The following is a 21,395-nucleotide window of genomic DNA, read 5'->3' on the forward strand; positions in this document are numbered from 1 at the left end:
CCCATTTTACTGAAACAAAGATGCCCCCCTGGCCTGGAACCCTAAGGTCCTAGGTCATGTGGAGGCACTTTTGCAAGAGGGGTCCCGTCACCAGAAACCATGTGGTGGTCAGGCACCATTGTCCATTACAAAAAGAGAAAAGAAAACAGAACCGTTTCTCTGGAATGGTCCAGAGCAAGAATTTCGTTCTCAGAGTAGAAAGAAAATTATTTCTGTGGTGTCCCAAGATGATGGTCAGAATAATCTATTTGACTTTGATTTTAAACCAGTCCTCCTGACCAGAGAGACACCTGACCAGCATCTGGTTTCTCCCTCCCATGCTGGACCCTCAACCCAGCCATCCAGGAGAGGCCACACTGCTAAGTTTGAACCCACCATGGACCCACTGCCGCCCACCCAGGGGTACAGACCCTCCGTGCATCTCCTTTGTCCTCACTGGTTCTTCCTCCGTAGACGAATACCATGTCAATTGCAGTAAAATCAAATTGTCCTGATTTATAAAAGTTAATTACCAGCGTGAGGAGTGAGCTGGTAATTACACATCTGAAACTCAGCATGTCGCAAGATGATGCGCACACTTGCACTGCCCCTGGGCGCTGCCTCTGACCATCCTGGGTCTGGCTGGCATCCCCTGGCAACGTGACACTTCAGCACTAACGTTCTCTGCATCCCGCTGTCTGTGAGTGTCCCACCAGCCCACAGGCGGCACATTTGTGGGACAGTGGCCCAGGCATCTGCGGTCGTCACAGTGCCTTGTTAGTGTTTATGACTAGGGACCTCCCTGGTGGCCCCTGTCTCGTCAAGAACCACAGGAAGATCCAGGCTCTGGAGCCCGGGACCCCCACCCCAGGCTTGGGCTCTGTTTACAGAGGCCAGGACAGGGCCTAACTGTGAAGGTGTGGCCGAGCCACCGATCCTGCCAGAGGAAGACCCAAAACAATGTGAAACCACACTATCTATGGGGACAGGTGGGAAATTCAGCTAGGAGACTGCCCTACGAGGATCGATGGTTGGTTCTCCTGCCCCAAAAGCCCAAACTGAGGTCTGTGGAGCCAGAAAACAAAACAAAACAAAACAAAAATGCCTGGATTTTATTTATTTCAGGCACAGCGGGGTTTGCCCTGAGTTTTCGGGGTTTCCACCTCCTCCCCTCTCTCCTGCATCCGGGGATGCGGAGGCTTCCTGCCCAGTCCCCTCATTGGTCCTTAAGATGCAAGGACAACACAACAGTGGCTCAGACCCCATGTGATGGAAGGCCAAGGAGCCCAAAAAATCACACAGGCAGGTAGCCGGCGCCCGAGCTTGCAAGGGAAGCAAGGTCAGCTGAGATAGTGTCAGGGCGCGTCTGGAACAGTATTTGAGGACGTTGGGTTGTGGGCAAATATCCCTAAGTGCTGGCATGAAAGGCAGCTGTCAGGTCACAACCGCAGAACAAAGCCCGCTGCAGGAACAGGAGGCGCGCCGCGGAGAACGTTCCCTCACGTACACGGAGAATAAACAATGTCGCAAAGTCAACAGGCACCGGGCAGATCCCAGGGACAGCCGGTACCAGGCCTGGCACCGAGCGAGCACAAGCGATATGGGCCATTTCTTTAGAAAAGGAGCAAACAGAAACTTGTATCAAAGCAGACAAGCGCGAAGTTGCCTCAAGGTCACACCAAGTGCCACCTGTAGGGTCTGTCTGCCTCTGCCCTCTGGAAGCAGCCTGCTAACCACACAGCGCACACCTTCCTGAGCGTATCCAATAAACACCCTTAAGTCCACCTCCTGAATCGCCGCGTAGGAAGGACAGGACAGGCCAAGTCTCCCAAAGGCTCCCCTCCGTCCCCTGAGGGGCGACCCCACAAGCCACAAACCACTGGGATTTCAAACTCCTTCGCTACCAGCCCTACCCTGCTCCCAGGCCCCTGGCTGGTCTGCTCTGAAGGCGACCCCGTCCTTGAGTGACACACACCCTGTCTGCTGCCTCTGGACAGCAGGACATGCTCCCATCACCAGGGGTTCTGGCCTTCCCATTCCTTCATCTGTCTGGTCAACCCACCTCTTGCCTAGACCCTCCAAGCACTCTACGGAGATCAGGGCTTCCGGCTGGCACCCCATGTCCCCAGGGCCCACGCCCCATGTGCCACCACAGGCCACATCCCCCTGCCTGCTGGAAAGTCGAGGTGGCTGGTGCTCAGAGAGGGAGCAAAGATCTTACTTCTGCCAGTTGTGGGCAGCATCCATCAGCACACCCAGCCTCCTGGGAATCCTTGGGAAGCATGCACCTGGGATGTGCTCAGGGCTGAGGAAGGACGGCAGGGTTTAGAGATTGTAAAGCCTCCCATGTGAGAGCAAATACAAACCTAAGCTCCTCCTGCCCTCCACGCAGCGTGCTGAAGTGTGAACAGTGAGGGCTTTCCCAGAGGCACCATGAGGCGGGGAGCACGGCCTGCCCTGGCCCTCACACCCCTGGCCCCTGCCACACAGGGTCCTCTTCCCTCCTTGGACTATTCGCCCCTTCCTAGAGCTGACCTCCTGCAAGCACTTTTGGAAGTCGTGAAGCACCCAGAAGGAATCTGGGTTTGCATCTGCATTTTCCATCCAGGCAGGGTCTCTGCCAGAAATACCACCAAGCACCGGCCATGTGAGGCTGGGAGAGCAGCCAGGGCCAGCAAGGAGAACACTTCTGTGGGCCTTGTGGTCCCCACCAACACCACCTCGAAAGATCCCAAGCCCTGGAGGGATGCTTTTGGGGATAGTAGCACCCCTCACCTGACGGGCCTCCCTCTCCTGACCACACGCAGCCCCCAGAACTGTCAGTCCAGGCCCAGATTGTTAGGGAAATCTAAACTACAAGATGCCCCTCCCTGGCAGGATGAGGCTTGCTCCCCCCACTATCAGAGCAGTGGGGGCTCCTCCCTGGGAGCCCGCTGACCAGAGTCCAGTGGGCAGGGGCCTCTGGCATGGACATGTAGGGAACGCTGGGGGCAGCACGGCCACCAGGCGTGTTTTTCGGGCTGCCCCCCATCTGCAGGAGCATTCCCCAGAGTGGAGACTCCTGTTCCGGGACATTCCATTAATCTGCTCGGTTCTGCAGAGACTGCAGCCTTAGCACCTAAGATCCAGACACGGAGCACGGAGTGTTTTAAGACATGAGCTCATTAAAGACACATTTCCGGGAAGAGAGCAAGCATAGCCTATGGGGGCTGACAGGCGCCCACGAGGACCTCTGATGTTTGCTGAGTCGCGTCATGCAAGCTGCAGGACCAAATAAGCCTGGGAAATGTGACATTCGAGCGCTCTCTCCGACCGAGCCTCCCGCCTCGGGCAGCACTGCTCAGCCCGGCTTTATAAATAGATTGAACACAAGATAAATGGCTGTGATCAATCACGCTCACACGGGAATGCTCACCTCCCATCCAAAGTCTGCCTCCTTCCACGTGGCCCGGGGCGCCCCCATGTAAGGGCCAAACCTCGCCCCGATTTCCATCCTCTTCTTGGCCCAGATCCCCAGGCCGGCCCCTGGGATGGAGGACTCTCGCAGCTCAAAGTCTGGCGGGATGGGAATGTCCTCGGGAATGTAGACAGGGGCTTCGTACGGCGAGCCCTCCTTGGGGGTGAAGTCCTCGCTGGTGGGGAAGGGGGACGGCGGCCCCATGGGGATCGGGGACACCACGCTGTCCTCAGTCTCGTACTCCGCGCTCTCGCCGGCCAGCAGGTCCGGGTCAGGCTCATGCATGTTATTTACAATGTCGCCGTCACCTGAAGGAGACAATGCAGCGTCAGGCTCTGCGGCACGCCCTCTCCCTGTGCGTGACACTCGGGGACCACCTGGGACACAGGGCACAACGGGACCCAAGGGCGCCCAGAGGCCCAGACATGGCCGACCGCCACCCCTGCCCAGGAGACGTCCCCTTTGCTCTGTCCTGAGCAAAGTGGCCCTCACTCCGGGGACATGGTTTTGCCACACTCCTTTGGGAACCTGGGTTCAGAACCCCCACAGAGTTGTGCGTGGCCCAATGCAGACACCCGAGGGCCCGTCATCTGCCTCTTCTGCTTTAGGGAAACAAAGAGAGGAGCTGCCCACGCTCCACGAGTTTGCGAACCTGGGGAAAGCCGTCAGAGAGGACACCCAACCCAGGGCTGGTGGTGAAATATTCTTTCCAGCACCGTTGTGGTTTGTGTCTAGCCTTGGAAAGTAGGGGTCAGGGACATGTTTCAGATTCTCAGGGGGACTCAGAATTTGGATCACTATGACATTTGCTCTAAAACCTGGGCAGCTCAGGGCACCTTGGTGGGGCCAGAGGCCCTGGGGATGGGTTCCCGAGCTCCTGGTGGCCTAAGGGCCAGTTAGGACAGAGGTCTGCTGAGGTCACAAATGAGGGGTCTGTGGTGCTGCAGGCCACCAAGTTTGACATCCATTGCAGGCCTGTCTTTGGGGTCCATCCTAGGAGACTGTGGGTGCCAAGATAGTGCCACCTGGATGTGCACCAGGCCTGAGACACAGAGGGGATCGTGAGATGTGGGCTGAGGGAGGCATAGGAAGAGCAAGGAGTAGCTAGCTGCTCAGTCAGGAAGGTGGCTCTGCCCAGAGGAATGGGAAGTGGGGACCCTGACAGCTGGGTGCCCACAACCATATGTCCAGAATCCCCAAGGGCATGACTGCCCCCTGTCCATCCACAGGTGAACAGGTCCACAGCAGAATGGTGCTCAGCCATAGGAGGGATGGAGCACTGACAACCCCCCGTCCTTCTCCCCCCACTGCAGCGGGGATGCACCTGGCAAACACAACACTCAGTGGAGGGTGCCGACGGAGGCCCACAAGGCATGATCCGTTCACGGGAAGTGTCCAGAAAAGCAAGTCCATGAGACAGAGCTCATGCTAGTGGTTGCTGCGGGCTGGGAGAGAGGAGCCCCAGGAGTGGCAGGTCATGGGCACGGGGTCCCCTCTGGGGAGGACTGACATGGAGGGAGTCGTCACACACCTGGGTAAACCTTCCAAATGAACCACTCAGTTCAAAGGCCGAACCTGTATCTTTTGTGAACGTGAATCGCACGGTGAGGAAACGGGGAGGTCAGGGGAGGCTGGGGGATGGGGGCGCCTGCTGACCTCCGGCCTGAATGTTTCTGCCCAAGCCCCTTGTGCGCTGGCCTGAAACCCTGCCACAGGGACCCTGCCTCGGGGCCCCCCCTGCACCCTGGGGCCACAGCCTCTCCAGCACAGAAGTGACTTCAGAATCCTCACGCCGGTTGCAAACAGATCTGCTGAGAAGTAAGAAAATATTTTCTTTCAAAAGAAACCAAAGTCTTGAAGAAAAAAAAAATCACGGGGATAACACTTATTTAATTTAGCAGCATTCACAGAAGTAATTATTATGTTTTAAGTGGCCAACGGTTCCCTTCTAATTGACTCGTAGGCTCCTTTCAAAAATGCAACAACAGAAGGGCAGCTATTGGTCCCTCCGCCAGAAAGATCCAAGTCGTTAGGTTTGAAAGAACACCCCCATAAGCCTTCCCGGTGACTGTGTGCAGCATAAAGGTAAATTAAAAGGGGGGGTAATTAACATGCCACCTCATTATCTGGAACTGGTGACTGCACGAGGCTCACAAACAAAATCAGGTTGGGAGCCCCGGGGCCCCCCTCCCCATGCGCCTCGGGGTGCGATGCCTTCGCCTTCCAGGACAATTAGGATCTGCTGGGGCAGAAAGTGGGGAGGGGTCCCCATCCCCTTGTATATATTCATCTCAGGGCTCTTTCCTGGCTTTTTTTTTTTTTTCCTGTTTGAATTCTACTTCCCAAAACTCCTCACCTACTGGAGGAAAACCAGTGCTGTAAGGGCATGTTTAATTTACTGGCCGAGCAAACAGTTTGGGAGAGAAAGGTGGTGTTTCCTGCTGATTAAAGGCAGGCAGTGCGAGGCTGGCCTCCCACCCCCGGCGGGCACAGGGGTTAAGTGATTGCCTGAAGCCACCAGGAGAAGCCAGGTCTCCATCCCACGGCCCCTGATGCTGGGGGTGAGGGAGCTCTTCTTTCACAGGTGGGGCAAGGAGACCTCATCAGTGTGCAGGAGACATCTGGAGAAAATGAAGTGCAGAAACATCCCCAGGCCCTGGGGAAGGCAGTAAGCCGCTCTGGGCCGCCGGAGCCTTCGGGGCAGGCCGGCACAAATTGCCCAGCTTCCCAGGTCCTTGCATAACCAGAGAGGCTGCATCAAAGGGGATCCTTCCTCAGTCGGAGCTCCAGCCAGGAGCCCCTCTGCCCTGGGTGAGGCGGGCATGGACAGGGGGTGGGCATCATGTTCCCCAGACCCCCAGGACTGTTGGCACATTCCAGCCGGCAGGCACTTTCTCAAAAGTCAGGATGCAGAGCCAAGAACGGGAGCATTTTATGACTTTGGAAATATAGGCTGTGCAATTGTGTGTTGTTTACTCATCGGGAGAGCTGAGGTCCTTTATTTGGGTTTTGCGGTAATTTCAGGCTAAGGATTCATGACTCAGTCCATCATTCCTAAAAATTCTTTTGGGAGACTGACTAAAAAATAATGAAAGCAGGGAGCAGAGGGGAGGAGCTGGTGAGCCAGCGGGGCCATCCTGAGCCACGGCCCCAAGGCACCTGCTGTAGGCCAGGGTGCCAGCCAGGTCACGGAGCTCTTGGGGACTTGATGCTGACACTGCACTTGGAGACTTGGTCACCTGCTGCTCAATGTATGAACAATGGACACTTGGTCTCAGAAAACAGGTCAGAGAAGTGAAGAAACCTAGCTGCTTCCTGGGTTTCCAGCTGAGAGCCACCAAATCCTCAGTCCCATCCTGCCCTGGGTCCCACCCTGAACCCTTAGTTTAGGGCTTGGTCTCTTCCGATCCCACCATGGAAGCCTTGTGCCCCCTCCTGCCCTAATGGTAGCAAATAATCCCTGATGGGAAGCTACCCCCAGCCTCTCCCCGGACAACCCCATCTAAACATCAAAACAGTAGCCAGGAGGTAGGGTTCTGGAGAGAGAGAGAGATAGGAGAGACGGCCCCAGATCAGCGGGTCCCTTGCAGGGTGTCCCCTCGGCCACATAAGCAGGAGCTGGGAGGGCGGTGATCAGCAGGGTAAGGACCAGCGGCCCCTGAAGCTGAAGCTCCTGGCTGCTCTTACACGGAGTCAGTGGACTGGAGCCCTGACCTCAGCAGGCTGGGGGCGGGGGGCAATTTCTCTAGGTCCATATGTGGTTTGCTCCAGTCCTGCCTCTACTGTGTTTCGGGGAGATGCCCCGAGATCTGCTGGCGCGTCTGGCAGGAGCGCTGTGCTGTGCAGGGCCTGGCAGGGCTAAGGCCTGGGGGTGAGTGGGAGTGTGTGTGTACGGGGTGTGCAAGGGAGGCTCGTCGGCCAGCCCCTGCCTCCACATGCCCTCTGGGTGGGAGGGTGCAGCTGTCCTCTGTCGGGAGACCCCTGAGAGCGAGAAAACTTCTACACGGGATTTGGGGTGTGGAAGAACTAGAAGCCACCTTGCCCTGGCTCCTTCAGGGCAGAGGGACACAGCTCGGGGGCTGGGGTGGCCCCCATTGTGGTCCCAAAAGAACCCCACAGAGGCATCCTGATGCCAGCTTGCAACATCACTGTCATCTTGAGACAGATGACACAGCCCATTGCCCACAGGCCCAGCGAGGGATTATGGAGCCCTGCCCACATGCCCTATCCAGGACCAGCTCTCTGCCCAGTTCCTGGGACAACTCTCCTTGGGCTCAGACCCTCCAGAGCACTGCTTCTTTGCTCCAGGGCTTTCTGCCTCTGGACACCTGATGTGACCTGGCCCACCCACGGGGGCGGTATGCTCCCACCACCGCTGGATACAGGTCCCCAGGCACCCATGGGAGGAGTGGGCAGCCATGAGGTATTGGAGGACCAGGCACCAGGTTACAGAGCTGTGGTTACAGAGCCTAGTGTACAGCCGAGGGCAGCAGTGTATCAGCATCCTACACCGTGTCCACGTCAGTGCCCCTGGGGAAGGGTGAATCAGCATCCTACACTGTGTCCACGTCGGTCCCAGGAGGCTGGGCGTTATCTGAACGAGATGCCACAGTGATGTGAAAATGTTAATTATTACAAAATCATGTGATACTGCCATTCTAGTTCAGGTCAGGAGTGCTGACCCTACCTTTAGGAGGTCCCCAGGGGTTGGCACACCCCGGTGAGGAGTGGGGGCTGAAGGCAGTCACCGGATCCCCCCCAAATCTGAGCTTTCCTGGGAGGCTTTCACTTGGACTCCTTGGGCCCTGAAATTCTGATGGGGGTCCTTCATGGTGTCTCAGGAGGGGCCAAGGGGGGCAGGCAGGCCAGCGTAGTCCTGAGATGGGCCCACCCCCAGCAGCATGGACGGAAGAGTGTAGGCGGAGTGTGGGAAATAGAAATGGGACCCCCACACCTCCTGACCCTCTTGTCAGTGCCCTGAAGGTAGCCCCATCGGCAATGGGAGGATGGGCATCCCCCCACACCTACCCCGGGTACGACCTTCTCGCTGCTGAGCTGCCTGCTTTACAGAGGGGGAAACAGAGGAACACAGCGGTGAGGTGGCTTGCCCATAGTCCCACAGTGGGAGATGGAGCGGCTATGCCCCTCACACCCACCCCAGCCCTATAGGTCACCCCACAGCCACCAGGGCAGGAACCCCAAGAACAGGGGAGAATGTGCTTGCAGGAGTCTAGCTGGTTCCTTTCAAAGTCGGGCCTGGCAGCTGAGTTACCACCATTCCAGTGCTGGCTGGGCTTCACCCCAAAGCGCCGCCGGCACAGAGCTTCCGTCCCCCTGAACACGCACACTGGGATGTCGCCTTTCCTCCTCGGAAGAAGAAACAAGTTCTGTTCAGAAGCCAAACCGGGTGGGTGACCTGTAGTAAAACGGGAAGCGCATCCTTGTCTGGCTTTCTTTTCTGCTTAATTGCATTTCATCCCCATCGTTTGGGGTTAGAAGCAGGAGTGGACATGCCATACTTTGGGAGAGGTGAGAATGCCCTGAGGAGGGTCTGACATGAGAACAGGCTGGCAGGTGGCCTGGGGTGGGCCCAGCCTCGGGAGACCAGCAGCTCAGCCCATGCACCCCCAACCAGTGAGAGCCCATCTGGTGATCACCTCAGGGTCTGTGGGTCAAAAGCAAGATGTCCTCAGCTGATTTGATGATGACCATTAGGTGGGCACCAAGGCCCCCCAACAGGGGGGAGCAGATCATGGGGAGAAAGGGGAGAGGTTGCCATGACCCCAGGAGCCAAGCTGCTCAGGACTGGACCTGAGTGTGCTCAGGACTGGACCTCAGTGTGCTGACCTCCTCTGACGGCCAGGGAAAACTGCAGCAAACCCCATCTAGGCCTTGCAGAGTCAGCATGTCATCTGCCCCGCAGATCTGGGGTAGATGGCCCTGCCCAGCGAGGACATGCAGGCTGACCTCAGCCTTGCCCTGGGGTGCCACCCGCTTCCTGGCTGCCACCTGGGGTCCACCCTACACCCTGCAGCTGGCTCATAGAGCCCACAGAGCCCACACAGGGAACCATCCTAGTCATCCCACAGAACCGAGCCCCAAGAAGCCCTGTGGCTTGCTCAGCCCTCCTCCTCAGAGGAGGACCCCCAACAGCCTGACCTGGGCAGCCCCTCCACTCATCAGCCACCCCCCCCACTCCGTTGAAGCTGAGATGTAAAGTGGAATAAACATGCCCTCCTGTAGCAGGTGACAATGATGCTCAAGGTGAGTGGTATGACATCCAAGCCCCGCAGGCTCCTCAAAGCTCCCAGCCACCCCAGGGTCTCTTCAGGAACACTTTTGGGGCTAAACATGGTGACAGACCTCCTCCTCTGCTAAATGTGCCACTCAGTCAAGATGCTCTCGAACACCCTGGAGCCCCGAGAAGCACAGCAGTGGGCCCTCCCCCAGGGAGTCTCAGTGGTCTCTTGTGGGCAGACTGGGCCTCCTGGCAGAGCTGTGTAACCTGGATCTGACAGGGTCAGACACGAGGACACATGGGGCCGGGGCTGAGTGGACACTTGAGTCAAAGAATTCAGTTAACATTCAACGTCCTGAACTGGAAATGAAGCTAAGATCTTGCCCCTGGTCTGAAGAAGCCCCGTTGTATTTAGGAGGCAAGGGCAGACCTAGATGTCACTGCAGACAAGATAGGAGGCTGGCATCCCGCTGTGGGCCAGGCCCAGGTGCTCAAGGAGCCCTGCACCCAGAGAAGGAACCTGTGCCCTCCAGTGGCCACCAGCAGGCCAGGGCGCTGAGAGTGCCAAGGCAAGTCTCCGCAGCAGCAGGGGACCGGCTACAGGGCATTGACTCTGGGCACACCCTGCAGGTTCCCCAGTGAGGGTGACGGGCCTGCCACATCAGGTAAGGTGGACCCAGCTGCTGGATATTCTGGGGGAGTCCTGCCTATGTAGCTCAGGGGTCCTCAGATCAAAGTCCCCAGGCCGGCAGCCCCAGCAGCCCTCAGGCCCCTCTCCAGACCCACTCAGCCTGAAACGGGGCAGGCAAAGAGGCCTATGAGAACCCCTGCTGTGGCTCTGGCAAGTGGGGAATCAGCCCAGAAGGGCTGAAACAGCAGGAACACATTTGTGGGCAGATAGGGTTTAACACAAGGGGAGTCACATCTCCTTAAAACGACCAGGTTTCCAGAAATCCAGACCAGTGCCCGTCCGTGGGTCCCTGACTTACTCACCCCTCACTCACCTCCAGCCAGCCTACAAACTTGCCACGCTAGTTTGGGAGGGTGCTCATGTTTCTGGTAACCTGTACAGCCCCAAAAGGAGGGATAGAGTGCCTGTGGAGACACTTAAGGAGGAAGCGGCAGTCGACGAAGCCTCCCTGCATCCCCGCAGAACCCCACAGGTTGGCTCATGGGGCCACCACAAGGCTAGCCCCACGCACAAGAGAGATGCCCAAGAGCAGTGTTGAAGGCTCCCCTTGCCCTGCCTGCACAAGGGCCTCACACGGCACCAACTCCAGACCCCTGCGCTGCAGCACCCTCAGACCAGGGTGTCTGTCAGGGTGATGCCAGAGGAGCAGGGACAGCACCTCCACCAAGGCCAACTCAAGGTTTCCAGGCCTCGGGTAAAGAGACATTTCAGCGGGGCTCCCAGGAGAAGCATTTAAAGTTACTGCTTCGAAAGGGTCAACTTATGAAAGGGATGTGGCAACAGAGGGGAGGGGATGTGGGGAACAAAATGTCCCTGCCAGAGCCCTGAGACCATGGAGAAGCCCTCCACTCAATTCTAGAACCACCCAAGATGGGCTCTGGAAGCAGCTGGGGAACTGCAGGTGGACCTGCTCAGAGTACTGAGTTCTCCTTGGTTCTGTGGCCCATGGCCTGTGGGCAGCTGTGTGCAGCTGTGAACACCAGAGGCAACTTGCCCCTTGGGGTCCCACAGGCTGCTTAGTGCTGACTGGGCCCAGGGAGCATGCAGCCAGCAGGGCCCTTGATTTGGGGGGGCAGAATGGAGATATCATCCACTTCCTACATCAGGCCAGGGAAGTTCAGTACTTGCTCACAGCCACATAATAGCAGGGGCCCAACAGGGGACATCTCAGTCCTGATTCTAAAGCTCTCAGACACCACACCACCTGACTCTAAGGTTCTAGATGCAGTGAGAACACACCTAGAAAAGTGTCCTGGCATTTAGTGGTGGCCTTCTTCATGTTCCATAGAAGACATACAGGAAATGAATGGATAAACTAATGGATGGAGGAATGAATGGGTTGGTGGGTAGAAAGATGAGTGGGCAGATGATGGATGGTTAGATAAGTGAATAAGTGGATGAGTGGATGGGTGGATGGATGGATGGATGGATGGGTGGACAGATGGAAAAATGGGTGGATGAGTGGTTGGTGAGTAGATGGTTGGATGGATGGATGGATGGATGGATGGATGGATGGATGGGTGGACAGATGGAAAAATGGGTGGATGAGTGGTTGGTGAGTAGATGGTTGGATGGATGGATGGATGGATGGATGGGCGGGCGGATGGGTGGGTGGACAGATGGAAAGATGGGTGGATGAGTGGTTGGTGAGTAGGTGTTTGGATGGATGGATGGATGGATGGATGAGTGGGTGAATGGATGGATGGATGGACAGATGAGTAGGTGGGTGGGCAGATGGAAAGATGGATGAGTGGTTGGTGAGTAGGTGTTTGGATGGATGGATGAATGGATGGATGGTGGGTGGGTGAGTGGATGTGAGGATCATCTTGAGGATGATTCTTAACAGGAAATGTAGAAGGCAGGAATTCTCGGTGCTTCCTTCCCTGAGAATAGACCCCTATTAACAAGAGTCCCTGGCTCTTCTTACCCCACTTGCCTGATTAGTTAATCTGGGATGAGTAACATGGGTTTGCTCTACCCACCCCCTATCTTGGAAAGGGACAGTTTCTCCATTGCTCCTTCAGGGCTGCCCTCCCTCCACCCAACATGAAGTGGCCTGCCTGGTCTAGCATTCCAGGGGTGGGGCGACCATTCTTTGATTCTGGGGCTTGGCCCAAGCATACCTGGCCCTCTCGCTAAGCTGCATGGTCCACTTGAGCCTTTCTGGAGACATAAGGTGAGACTTTAGTGCTCATCTTCTGACTCTCACATCTCCGACCAAGCAGGGAGGAGTACTGTGCACTGGGCCCCCCATAGACCCCAGAAAGCACCCCCAGGTTCAGAGCCTGTAAGTCCACAGGAGCTGTCAGGTCATCCACCCTCCAGTCTGCTGCTCAAGGGAGGAGGAGGGGCGGAGAGATGCCCATCTGTCAGGTTGGCTCTAGGTGAGCCCGCGGGGATGTTTTTATTTCTAGTGGAGGATCTTGGTACGGGTTCGTCTGTCGAGGACAGCCGTTCAGGAGAAGCCCCCTCATCAGTGGAAGGGGTCTTGGGACTGCAGACCTGCCTCCAGGAATGGTTTGCTAGAAAGGGGAGTGGGAACTGAGGGTTCTGTCTCACTGGTGTTCTTAGGCTTTCATCCGCCACAGCAAATGTGGTGGCTGTCCCCGCAGTCCCGGGCCTCGGCGTTAGGACGACAGCAAAGCAGCCTCACCTCCCCGCCGGGAGCCACTGCTACCCAGGGCCACCTCCCGGCCTCCATCACCGCCTCGGGCCCGCAGCTCATTGGCATTCCCCTCGCCGCACAGCCGCCGAACGCAAGAGCAGGAGCGCGGCTGCTATTAACACGACAGATTAATAGCACCGAGAAGAGACGTTTCTGCAAACATGCTAAATATTAATAATAATCAATTGTCATTTATATTCTCAATCCCACGCCCGGGACCTTGCCCACAGGGACCGGAGGGCGACGAGCCCCAGCTGCAGGGCGGATGGTGGAATTATCATTAGGGCCGAGAGCCGCGGATGGTGCCTGGACGGATATCTCCCCACAGAGGTGGGGCTTCCTCCCTCAGCTCCCCGGTCCAGAGGCCTGGTGACCTCTTGACCCGGCCACATTCACGCAGGCTCTTCTTTCATCTCAAACACTGAGCGAGGCAGGGGCGGCCCACGGGGCTGCCTCCTCTTTGGAGTGAGGTCCGAACAACCCAGCAGCCTGTCTGGCACCCACGGTGGCAGGTCCAGGCCTTCTGACTCTGGTTGCAATGACCTCCACTGCCTCCCACATCCCACCCAGGATGGTCACCCAGGACGTCACTAAGATGGAGCAGCTCCCTACTATGTGAGTTGAAATGGGTCTCCCCAAAGATATGTTTTGTCCTATCACCCCGGTCCCATGAAAGCGGTCTCATCTAGAGATAGCGGCCTCATCTGCAGATGCAGCAGGTTAGCATGAGGGCATTGGATGGGTTCTCGTCCAACATGACCAGTGTCCTTAGATGAAGAGACATGGGGAGATACACAGGGGAGGCAGCCAAGTGATCACAGACACCCCCAGAAGGTGAAAGAATCCACCTCTATTGCTTTAAGCCCATTTCTGGTACTTTGTAACAGCAGGGCCAGGGGGTGACCTGGGGGCCGCTGTCCTCTCTCCCAGGCCCCCTGTGTCCTTCCTCTGCCACAGCTCCATGCTGACCTGCCCCTCCTGCCAGTGAAGAAACCGACACACTAGGGTGACCCAGGGCCCAGCTGAGCCCCCAGGTGAGCCTGCCTCCCCTGGGGCCGCCTGTGGCTGCCAGAGAGCCTTGTAGATCCAGAAGGGGGGGGCCAGAGGGGCTCCGCCTGCCTTGCCACACCACCATGCACAGGAGCCGACGGGGCCCTGCTCATGCTTCACCCAACACACCACCTGCCCCCGTCCTGGCCTCTCGTCTGCGTGGACCCACGGATAGGCGGGGTGCCCAGGGGCTGCCCTCTGAGATGGAGAGCTGGGAGCCCACTGGCCTCCATGCCCCGCGCTGGCGCCCAAGCCCCCGCTCCAGCTGTGCTGACCCGGGACCGCGAGGGGCTCCGCCCGCAGCCCAGACCACCTGGCCCCCGCTGACGGCGAGTGCATTATTCTAGGACGATTATTTATCCGCGCAAAGCTCCAGGGACTGCGAGCTCCCATTCCGAGCCCCCATCCCTATTTGCTCACTGCCTCCATCGCCCCGGGCAGGCGCTGAATGGCTCACGATGCCACTGCAATTTCTATCAAGGCTCGTTCCTGGTACGAAGCCTCTTTGTTTCAGAGAGATGTGATTTGGCCTTTTTTCTTCCTCTCCTTTATTCCTTGGCTAATACACCACTTGCCCGAGCCCTGGGGGCAGCGAGGTAGCCCACGGATTGCTCAAATCTGTCTGTTTTTCTTCTCAATCACAGCCAACTCTCCCTGGCCCCCGTGCCTGTCCTGTGTGAGCTGGAGGCCGCACAGGGGTGCCCCCCCGGAGCACTCCCATCCTCAGCGGGGGCCCAGCATGCAGGACCCCTCGGGTATTGAGGGAGGTGGGCCCCGGGCCCTGACTCCGTGTGTACCCTGACATCCTCCAACAACTGAGTGGGCTTTTTAAAAATCGTGGTAAGGGACACATAACACTGACCATTTTAACCATTTTAGGTGCACAGTTCATGGGCATTAAGTGCATCCACACTGTTGGGCTACCGTCACCACGGTCCATCTCCAGAACCTTTCCTTCTTCCCAAACCAAGATTCTGTTCTGATGGAACATGTGTCCCCCATTCCTGCCCCGGCCCCCGGGGCCCACCTCCTCCTTCCGTCCCTGCACCGGACTTCCTCAGGGACTTCCTGCAAGTGGAATCCTGTAGGGTTTGTCCCTTTGTTTCTGGCTTATTTCACTGAATATTTTGTCTTCAAAGTCCGCCCGCGCCGTCACAGGTGCCAGCATTCTCTTCCTTTGTAAGGTTGAGGAACCTTCCGTCACATGGACGGGTCACGTTTGCACATCCAGCCGTGTGTTGCTGGACACCTGGGCTGCATCCCGCTCTCAGCTCTCGTGGGTAACGCTACCATGAATGTGGGTGTGCCCGTCTCTGAGACCACAGGAGGCTTTCATCAGCAGTGGAACCTGAGACTGGCTATCCCACCAAAGTGAAGGAGGCCCCGTCTACAGCACCCTTGCCCTTGGCCAGGTCCGGCGATCTCTCCCTCATCGTCCCCGCTGAGTCTCCACTCCTCTAAACACGGCATGCTCTTCCTTTGGCTCACAGAGGCTGTCTGGATGTGGTTCCCTATCTGTGTAAGAGAGGCACACCCAACCTGTGGGTGTTTCAAAGCAACAATGCACCCACGTGTGAGGACACTGCTCCTGGCGCTGTGGCCACAGCAGCCTCCAGTGTGCCTCCCTGTGGGCCCCTGGGGCCCTGTCCTCACCGAGTGCCCCTCCAAGCTGGGCTCTGGGTGGTTGTGCTGGTCGCAGGACCTGGTGGCTGTTCCCTCTCCTGGAAGCTACCTCAGGCTCTTTCCACACTCAGCCAGGGGCACAGAGGCCCGGGCCCGAGGGTACCGTGGATTTCTGGACCTCCCTCCACCCAATGGAGGATGGAGTGGAGGCACCCAGGAGCAAGGTCGGCCCAGGATTCCCAACACTCACAGATGCACACTGCTTGACAGACCCAAGAGCTGTAACCGGGTGTTGGGAGGGGACAGGTGTGCTCTGTGGCAGGCCATGGGTGCAGAGAGCTTGGGGGACAGTGACTGAGGGCCCCTAGGTGGTTCTGCAGGCCCAGCCCAGGAACAGTCCCCCCCCCCCCAGGGGACACCCCACAGGCTCATGGCAGGGACAGGACACGTCCTGCCATTTCTGTTCTGTGCTTTGTGGGACCCGCTGCGGAGAAGGAATGGGTTAACTCTGAGCCAACACCCCCAACAACCGCCACCAAACTATTTATAGATATATTTATCTCTTTAGTTCCTACCAACTGGGCCTATGGCTGCCATTCACAGGCCAGAGCGAGCCACATCGCACGTAAACAAATGTTGCCCTGAAACAAAAATCGCAAGAGGAATAAAGCCGCTCCAGAGCGCCTGCCCCTCCACCTGGAAGGTCGGGTTTCCTCGGGGTGGCGTGAGGTGCAGGGTCCCAGAAGGCACAGGGTGCGCTTGGGTAGGGGAAGCAGGGGAGGAGAGGTGGCCCTGCCTTGGAGGCATCACCAGCCAGAACTTCAGGAGGTACAGCATCTTCCTCATGGACCTCCACTCCAGGCAGGGCAGGTGCACCCCCACAGCCATGGCTACTCACAATGAAAATGTGTTTGCACACAGTGGCCGAGGGTCAGCTGCATCGCCTCACCCCCCAGCCCTGGAGACCGGTGGTCCGAGATGTCTTGCTGCTAGAGGCAGTCATGGGTCCTCCCCACTCCTTGCCCTCCCTGGAGGCCCCCTCGGCTCCCTGGGACCCTGAGAGCTGTGCAGTCCCCTGGTTTGGGAAGAGAGCCAGAGCCACCTGCTGCCCCACAAGACGGTGGTGCCTTCTCGTGTCTCGGTTCTCAGGGAGCCAGAAAGATCCTCCAGCGTTGTTGCACTGCCCAGGCACCTGCTCCCTCCTGATACTGCATAGACAGGAATCATGGCTGCAGACAGGAGGGATGAGCAATCAGCTGGAGGAGCCCCACTCTCTATGCCAGAGAGCCAGCGGAAGCCTCACTGCCTGCCCTCACCTCCCCGCTCCGCAGACTTGGGGGAGCCTCTCACTGGCTCCCACACCCGAGCAGCCACCAGCTTCGGCCACCGGTGGCTGACACCCATCCTGGCCTTCTGGCTGCATTTTGCCCTAATAAAGACGTTTATAGTTTTAACCATCAAATAAAGTGCTTAAGTCCGCCAAGCTCGTCCTGGCTCAGCCACTCTGCAGCTTCATTTAGCAGGCCAGTGGCGAGAAAAAAAAAAGAAAGAAAGAAAGAAAAAAATTCATTAATTTTTATTAACAGGGAGAGCCATTTGCTCCCTGTGACAATATTTGACTTGTCGAAATGATTTTCACCTCTGCCATGAGGTGGGCGCTCCCCACATACATCACCCGATTACTCGGAGCGCGCCGGCCGCAGTCATTAGGCAGTGAATTAACGACAATCCCCAGCACTATTAATCACCCTGACAAAGGCGTTAGCTTGCTGCTGACCCGAGCGCGGCCGGCCCGGGACCGGGAGCCAGAGGAGAGGCCCGCTGCTCCGAGAGGCGCCAGGGGCTGGTGCTGACGCCGGTTTCTTCCCTTCCTTCCCCCCAAGAACCTGACGCCGGCCAGAGGGCGCCAAGAGCTGCTGCGGCGACACAGGGGCTACCGGGGCGGGCACGGGGGGTACGGTGGGTGCGGTGGGCGAGGTGGGCACGCTGGTTTGCTGCCCTGCTTGCCTGGTGCTTTATCCAGGTAGCGACCAACATCCATGAGCCGACCAGGAAGACCCGCCAATGATCTTACCATTCACCGCAGGAGCAAGGCCCAATATTACCCCCCATCACATGGATCAGGAAATGGAGGCACAGACAAGCCTGACCTGCCCCAGGCCGTACTCTGGTGACGACAGTGCCCGGACTGGATTCTGGTCTGCCAGGCCCCTGCTCTGGGCTCTGAGCCCCGTGCAAATGTCTCCTGGCCCCGACGTCCCCAAGAAAGTCGCCGTCGCAAGTCGGCTTCAGTCAAGTAAACAGAGTGTTTCCTTTGGCTCTTGACCAGCTTTACGAGAATATTTTCTAGCCGTACATACTCAGGATGCTAGGCCTATGTGGGCAGATCTCATCCTCAAGTTCAGCTTCTCTTGAGTTCCCAAATCTGCGGGTTTTGTTATAGGGCAAGCTGAAAATCTGCCTGAGATGGCCCCGCGCAGTGTTAGGGACAGGACCTACACTCACTGCAGGTGGGTTCGGGAGACTCCCTGGGCTGGACACTGTAGGCCGGGCCTCAGGGCTTTGTCTCAAGAGAACAGCTCATCTCTTGTGGTCAGAGTGGCCCTGGCAGCCACCTCGTGCTCCCCCCAGACGTCTCATTGCTGGTTCTAGAACCTGAGGGGTCAGTCATCAGGGGGGCTTCCCGGGCTCTGCGTCAGCTGGATGACACACCAGCTTATGTTCCTTCTCTGCAGAGAAGAGCCATGGGGCCCCCGTCAGGTCCTCACGGGGCCCAGGGACAGGTCATCTGCAGAGCCCTGGACCTGGAGTCAGATAGGCGGCAGGTAGCCCAGTCACACACCCGGTACCCTGACACCACCTTCATCACTTTGGCATATTAATTCAATTAATTGTCTCTACATTTCCAACCAATTTCTTCCTATTAACCCAGCCTTCAGATCTGTATCTCAGGCCCGTCTAACCCAGAGTTTGAAGGCAGGTGGCTGGGGGTGGGGAGGGAAGAGCTCTGGACCCATTTATCTTCTTTCTCGGGGCTTCTTATTGTTTATGCCTCAGCAAATCTCCTAACTTCCTCATTAGCAACTAATTTACAAGTCTCACCAACTTCCCACCTGTTCACACACCGCGCACATGGCTGTGGCGGGGCAGTGGGACTGGAAATGGCCGTGGCCTGTGGCGGATGTGGGGGGGCAGGGGGTGGAAGCAGGACCCCTCCCTGTCTCCATCACAGTGGGGAGATTGTCCCCCTTGCCACCCCTGAGTATTCTCATGCCCCTGGTGACAAGCACGGCACCCGACCTCCTTCTGCCTCCAGGTGGGGCTGGACCTTAAACACACTCCCAACATGGGCCGTGGCCTGATCCACAGCCCAGACACTGACTCCCTGAGAACTGGGAACCTCGGGTTTCGCTAATGGCTAACTGGCAGGCTGGGCATGGACAGGGCCCATGTTAGAAATTCCTCTCACATCACAGCTTCTCATGCGGAATGGGGGCCAGGGACAGAGGCTTTCACCTCCGCCTTCTTTTCTGTTGATGACACCCTTGAACATCACCTTCTCAAGCTTGCTGCTGGTGGTGGTAGCTGGGGTGTGTAGACCAGCACTGACTGAGCCCTCACTGGCTGCCAGCAGCTCACTATAAATCCCTGGGAGCCCTGCCGACCGGGGACACAGGACTGAGGGATGGTTTAGAGGACAGTGTTCAGCTGTACTTGACAGTGTACGGTTGTGTGTTGCTGTGTGTTCCCAGGCAAGTGCCTTGAGGTCTCTGGGCCTCCTGGCAGCATCTGCACAGTGGGGTGACAAGTGCGCCTGCTTCGTAGTGCTGCCAGGAGCCTGAAGTGAGCTAACTCAGATGATGGGCTTCTAAGCACCATAGTCAGCACCTAAAACATTTGGCTTGGTGACCATCTCATGTCACAGCTAAGACCTGAGCTCACTGAAAGGCCAAGGAGGTGGCCAGAGCTGAACGTCCACTCTGTACCCACCTCCCAACAACTGCAGGGAGGCTCTGGCCAGGGCCGGGCCTTGAGAGGGGCCAGCAGGGACTTGCCATGCACACTTGCCATGCACACTAGCCATGCACACAGGGCTTCGCTCCAACAGCATTTTCTCACTTAAGGAAGAAGCCACAGGCCATCCATGAAATGCTGTCCCAGGGCTGAACCCTGGTAAATGCCCCATCTAACCCTGACCAACTGGGCTGCCGTGGGCCTGGGGCGGGGTGTGGGGGGGTCATTCTCCTTTCCAGAATTATCCAGGTGCTCTTACACACCCCCGGAGTGTGCTCGTCACAGCTGGACACCTGGCCGTGGCTGCTGGCGTGGTAACCTCTGCCTGGTGTCTGCCACTAGCCATGCCGGGAGGGGCTGCAGCCTGGCTTCCTAGCAGGGTTCTCCGGGAGCTGTTTCTTGTTACTTACTTGCATCAATTTGATTTTCTCTGCTTAAGTGGAAGGCTATGGGAAAAGCTGGGCTTGGAAAGCCATGATTTCCTGGCAGTTAATGAATTTCAGCCAAACGGAAAGCAAGGTGAGGTTCCAGCGTAGCCCTCAGACCCAGACGCAGGAAGGGCCAGGGGCGACGGGGGCTCCACCCTGCCATTCCAACACCCCCTTCCATGACCACAAAGGCCCTCTCTGGGGCCCTTCTTAACTTGCATTTTGCTAAGTGTTCTGTAAAGTGGGTGGTGCAGTCACGGGGAAAAGGGGAGCCCCAGTGAACCCCTGTTCCTGGGTCCACATGGGTCCCCAAGCCCAGCCAGGTGAACCCCTGTCCCTGGGTCTTGGTGGGTTCCCACCCCTGAGTCTGGGTGAGTCAGCCCCTGAACCCAGGTGGGACCTCATCCTGGGAGGCTGCTGGCCCATGACACCAGTCCCTATAGGAGGGACCGTCTGGAGGACAACCCTGGACCGTCCATCGACCGCACTGGTCTCGAGCATTTTCTCACTCACTGGGCCAGCAGGCACAGAGGCACAAATCCTCCCCATGGTGTCACAGATACAAGGGCCAGTCAAGCAATCAGAGACATGTGAAGTCAGGAGGTGGGGGAGCCTCTGGAGGGCAGGAGACCTACCCTGAATGCTGGGGCATAGGCACAGGCCCTAAAACACCAGGGGGTGGGGAAAGGGAACTCTGGGCTCCTGATGCGGCAGCTGACCAGGTGTCAGCCCCAGCTCACAGGCCCCCGAAGGAGCCAGAGGGCCCCACCCCTTTTCCCTGGGGACCCCCAAACAGCCTCTCCCCTGGAACTGTCTGCCTCCCTGGTGTCTTATCCTGTCAATATGGCAAGGCCTGTTGGTGCCGGCAACACAGCAGAGACCTCATTCTCGTGCAGGTGACCTCGCTCACCCATGCGCCTTGCAGGCCACCCGCTGCCGCCGGCACTTAGGTACCAATTCCTCACACTTCACACCCGGCCCTTCCAGACGTGCGTGGCAGGGACACAGTGAAGTTTCCTGTCTGGTCAGCAGATTGCTTACAGGATTGCAGGCGGCTAGTGGGGTGCAGGGGCGGGCTCCGCTCTCCATCGGCACAAGGGCTGCGGCCTCCATGCCCCGACACCCGCAGGCCCAGGCCGGCCACGTGCGAGCAAATGGCTCCCAGAGGCTGTCGCCTGACCTCCCTGGCTGACACTGATCATGTTTCTAGAAATTAGAAACAAGGAAGCAAAATGCTTCCGTTTAAAGAC

General features: G+C 57.7%; 1 protein-coding gene across 1 annotated transcript in view; it reads right to left on the minus strand.

Annotated features, from left to right (window-relative positions):
• The window catches only part of PRDM16 (PR/SET domain 16), a 310,797-nt gene that overhangs the window by 206,094 nt on the left and 83,308 nt on the right, over positions 1–21,395 (minus strand). The window contains exon 2 of the mRNA XM_055306780.1: positions 3,395–3,744. Within this exon, the coding sequence (XP_055162755.1) occupies positions 3,395–3,744 (350 nt within the window). The remainder of the gene's footprint in view (positions 1–3,394; positions 3,745–21,395) is intronic.

The sequence above is a fragment of the Nyctereutes procyonoides genome, unplaced genomic scaffold (genome assembly GCF_905146905.1).
Source record: "Nyctereutes procyonoides isolate TBG_1078 unplaced genomic scaffold, NYPRO_anot_genome, whole genome shotgun sequence".
Lineage (NCBI taxonomy): Eukaryota > Metazoa > Chordata > Mammalia > Carnivora > Canidae > Nyctereutes > Nyctereutes procyonoides.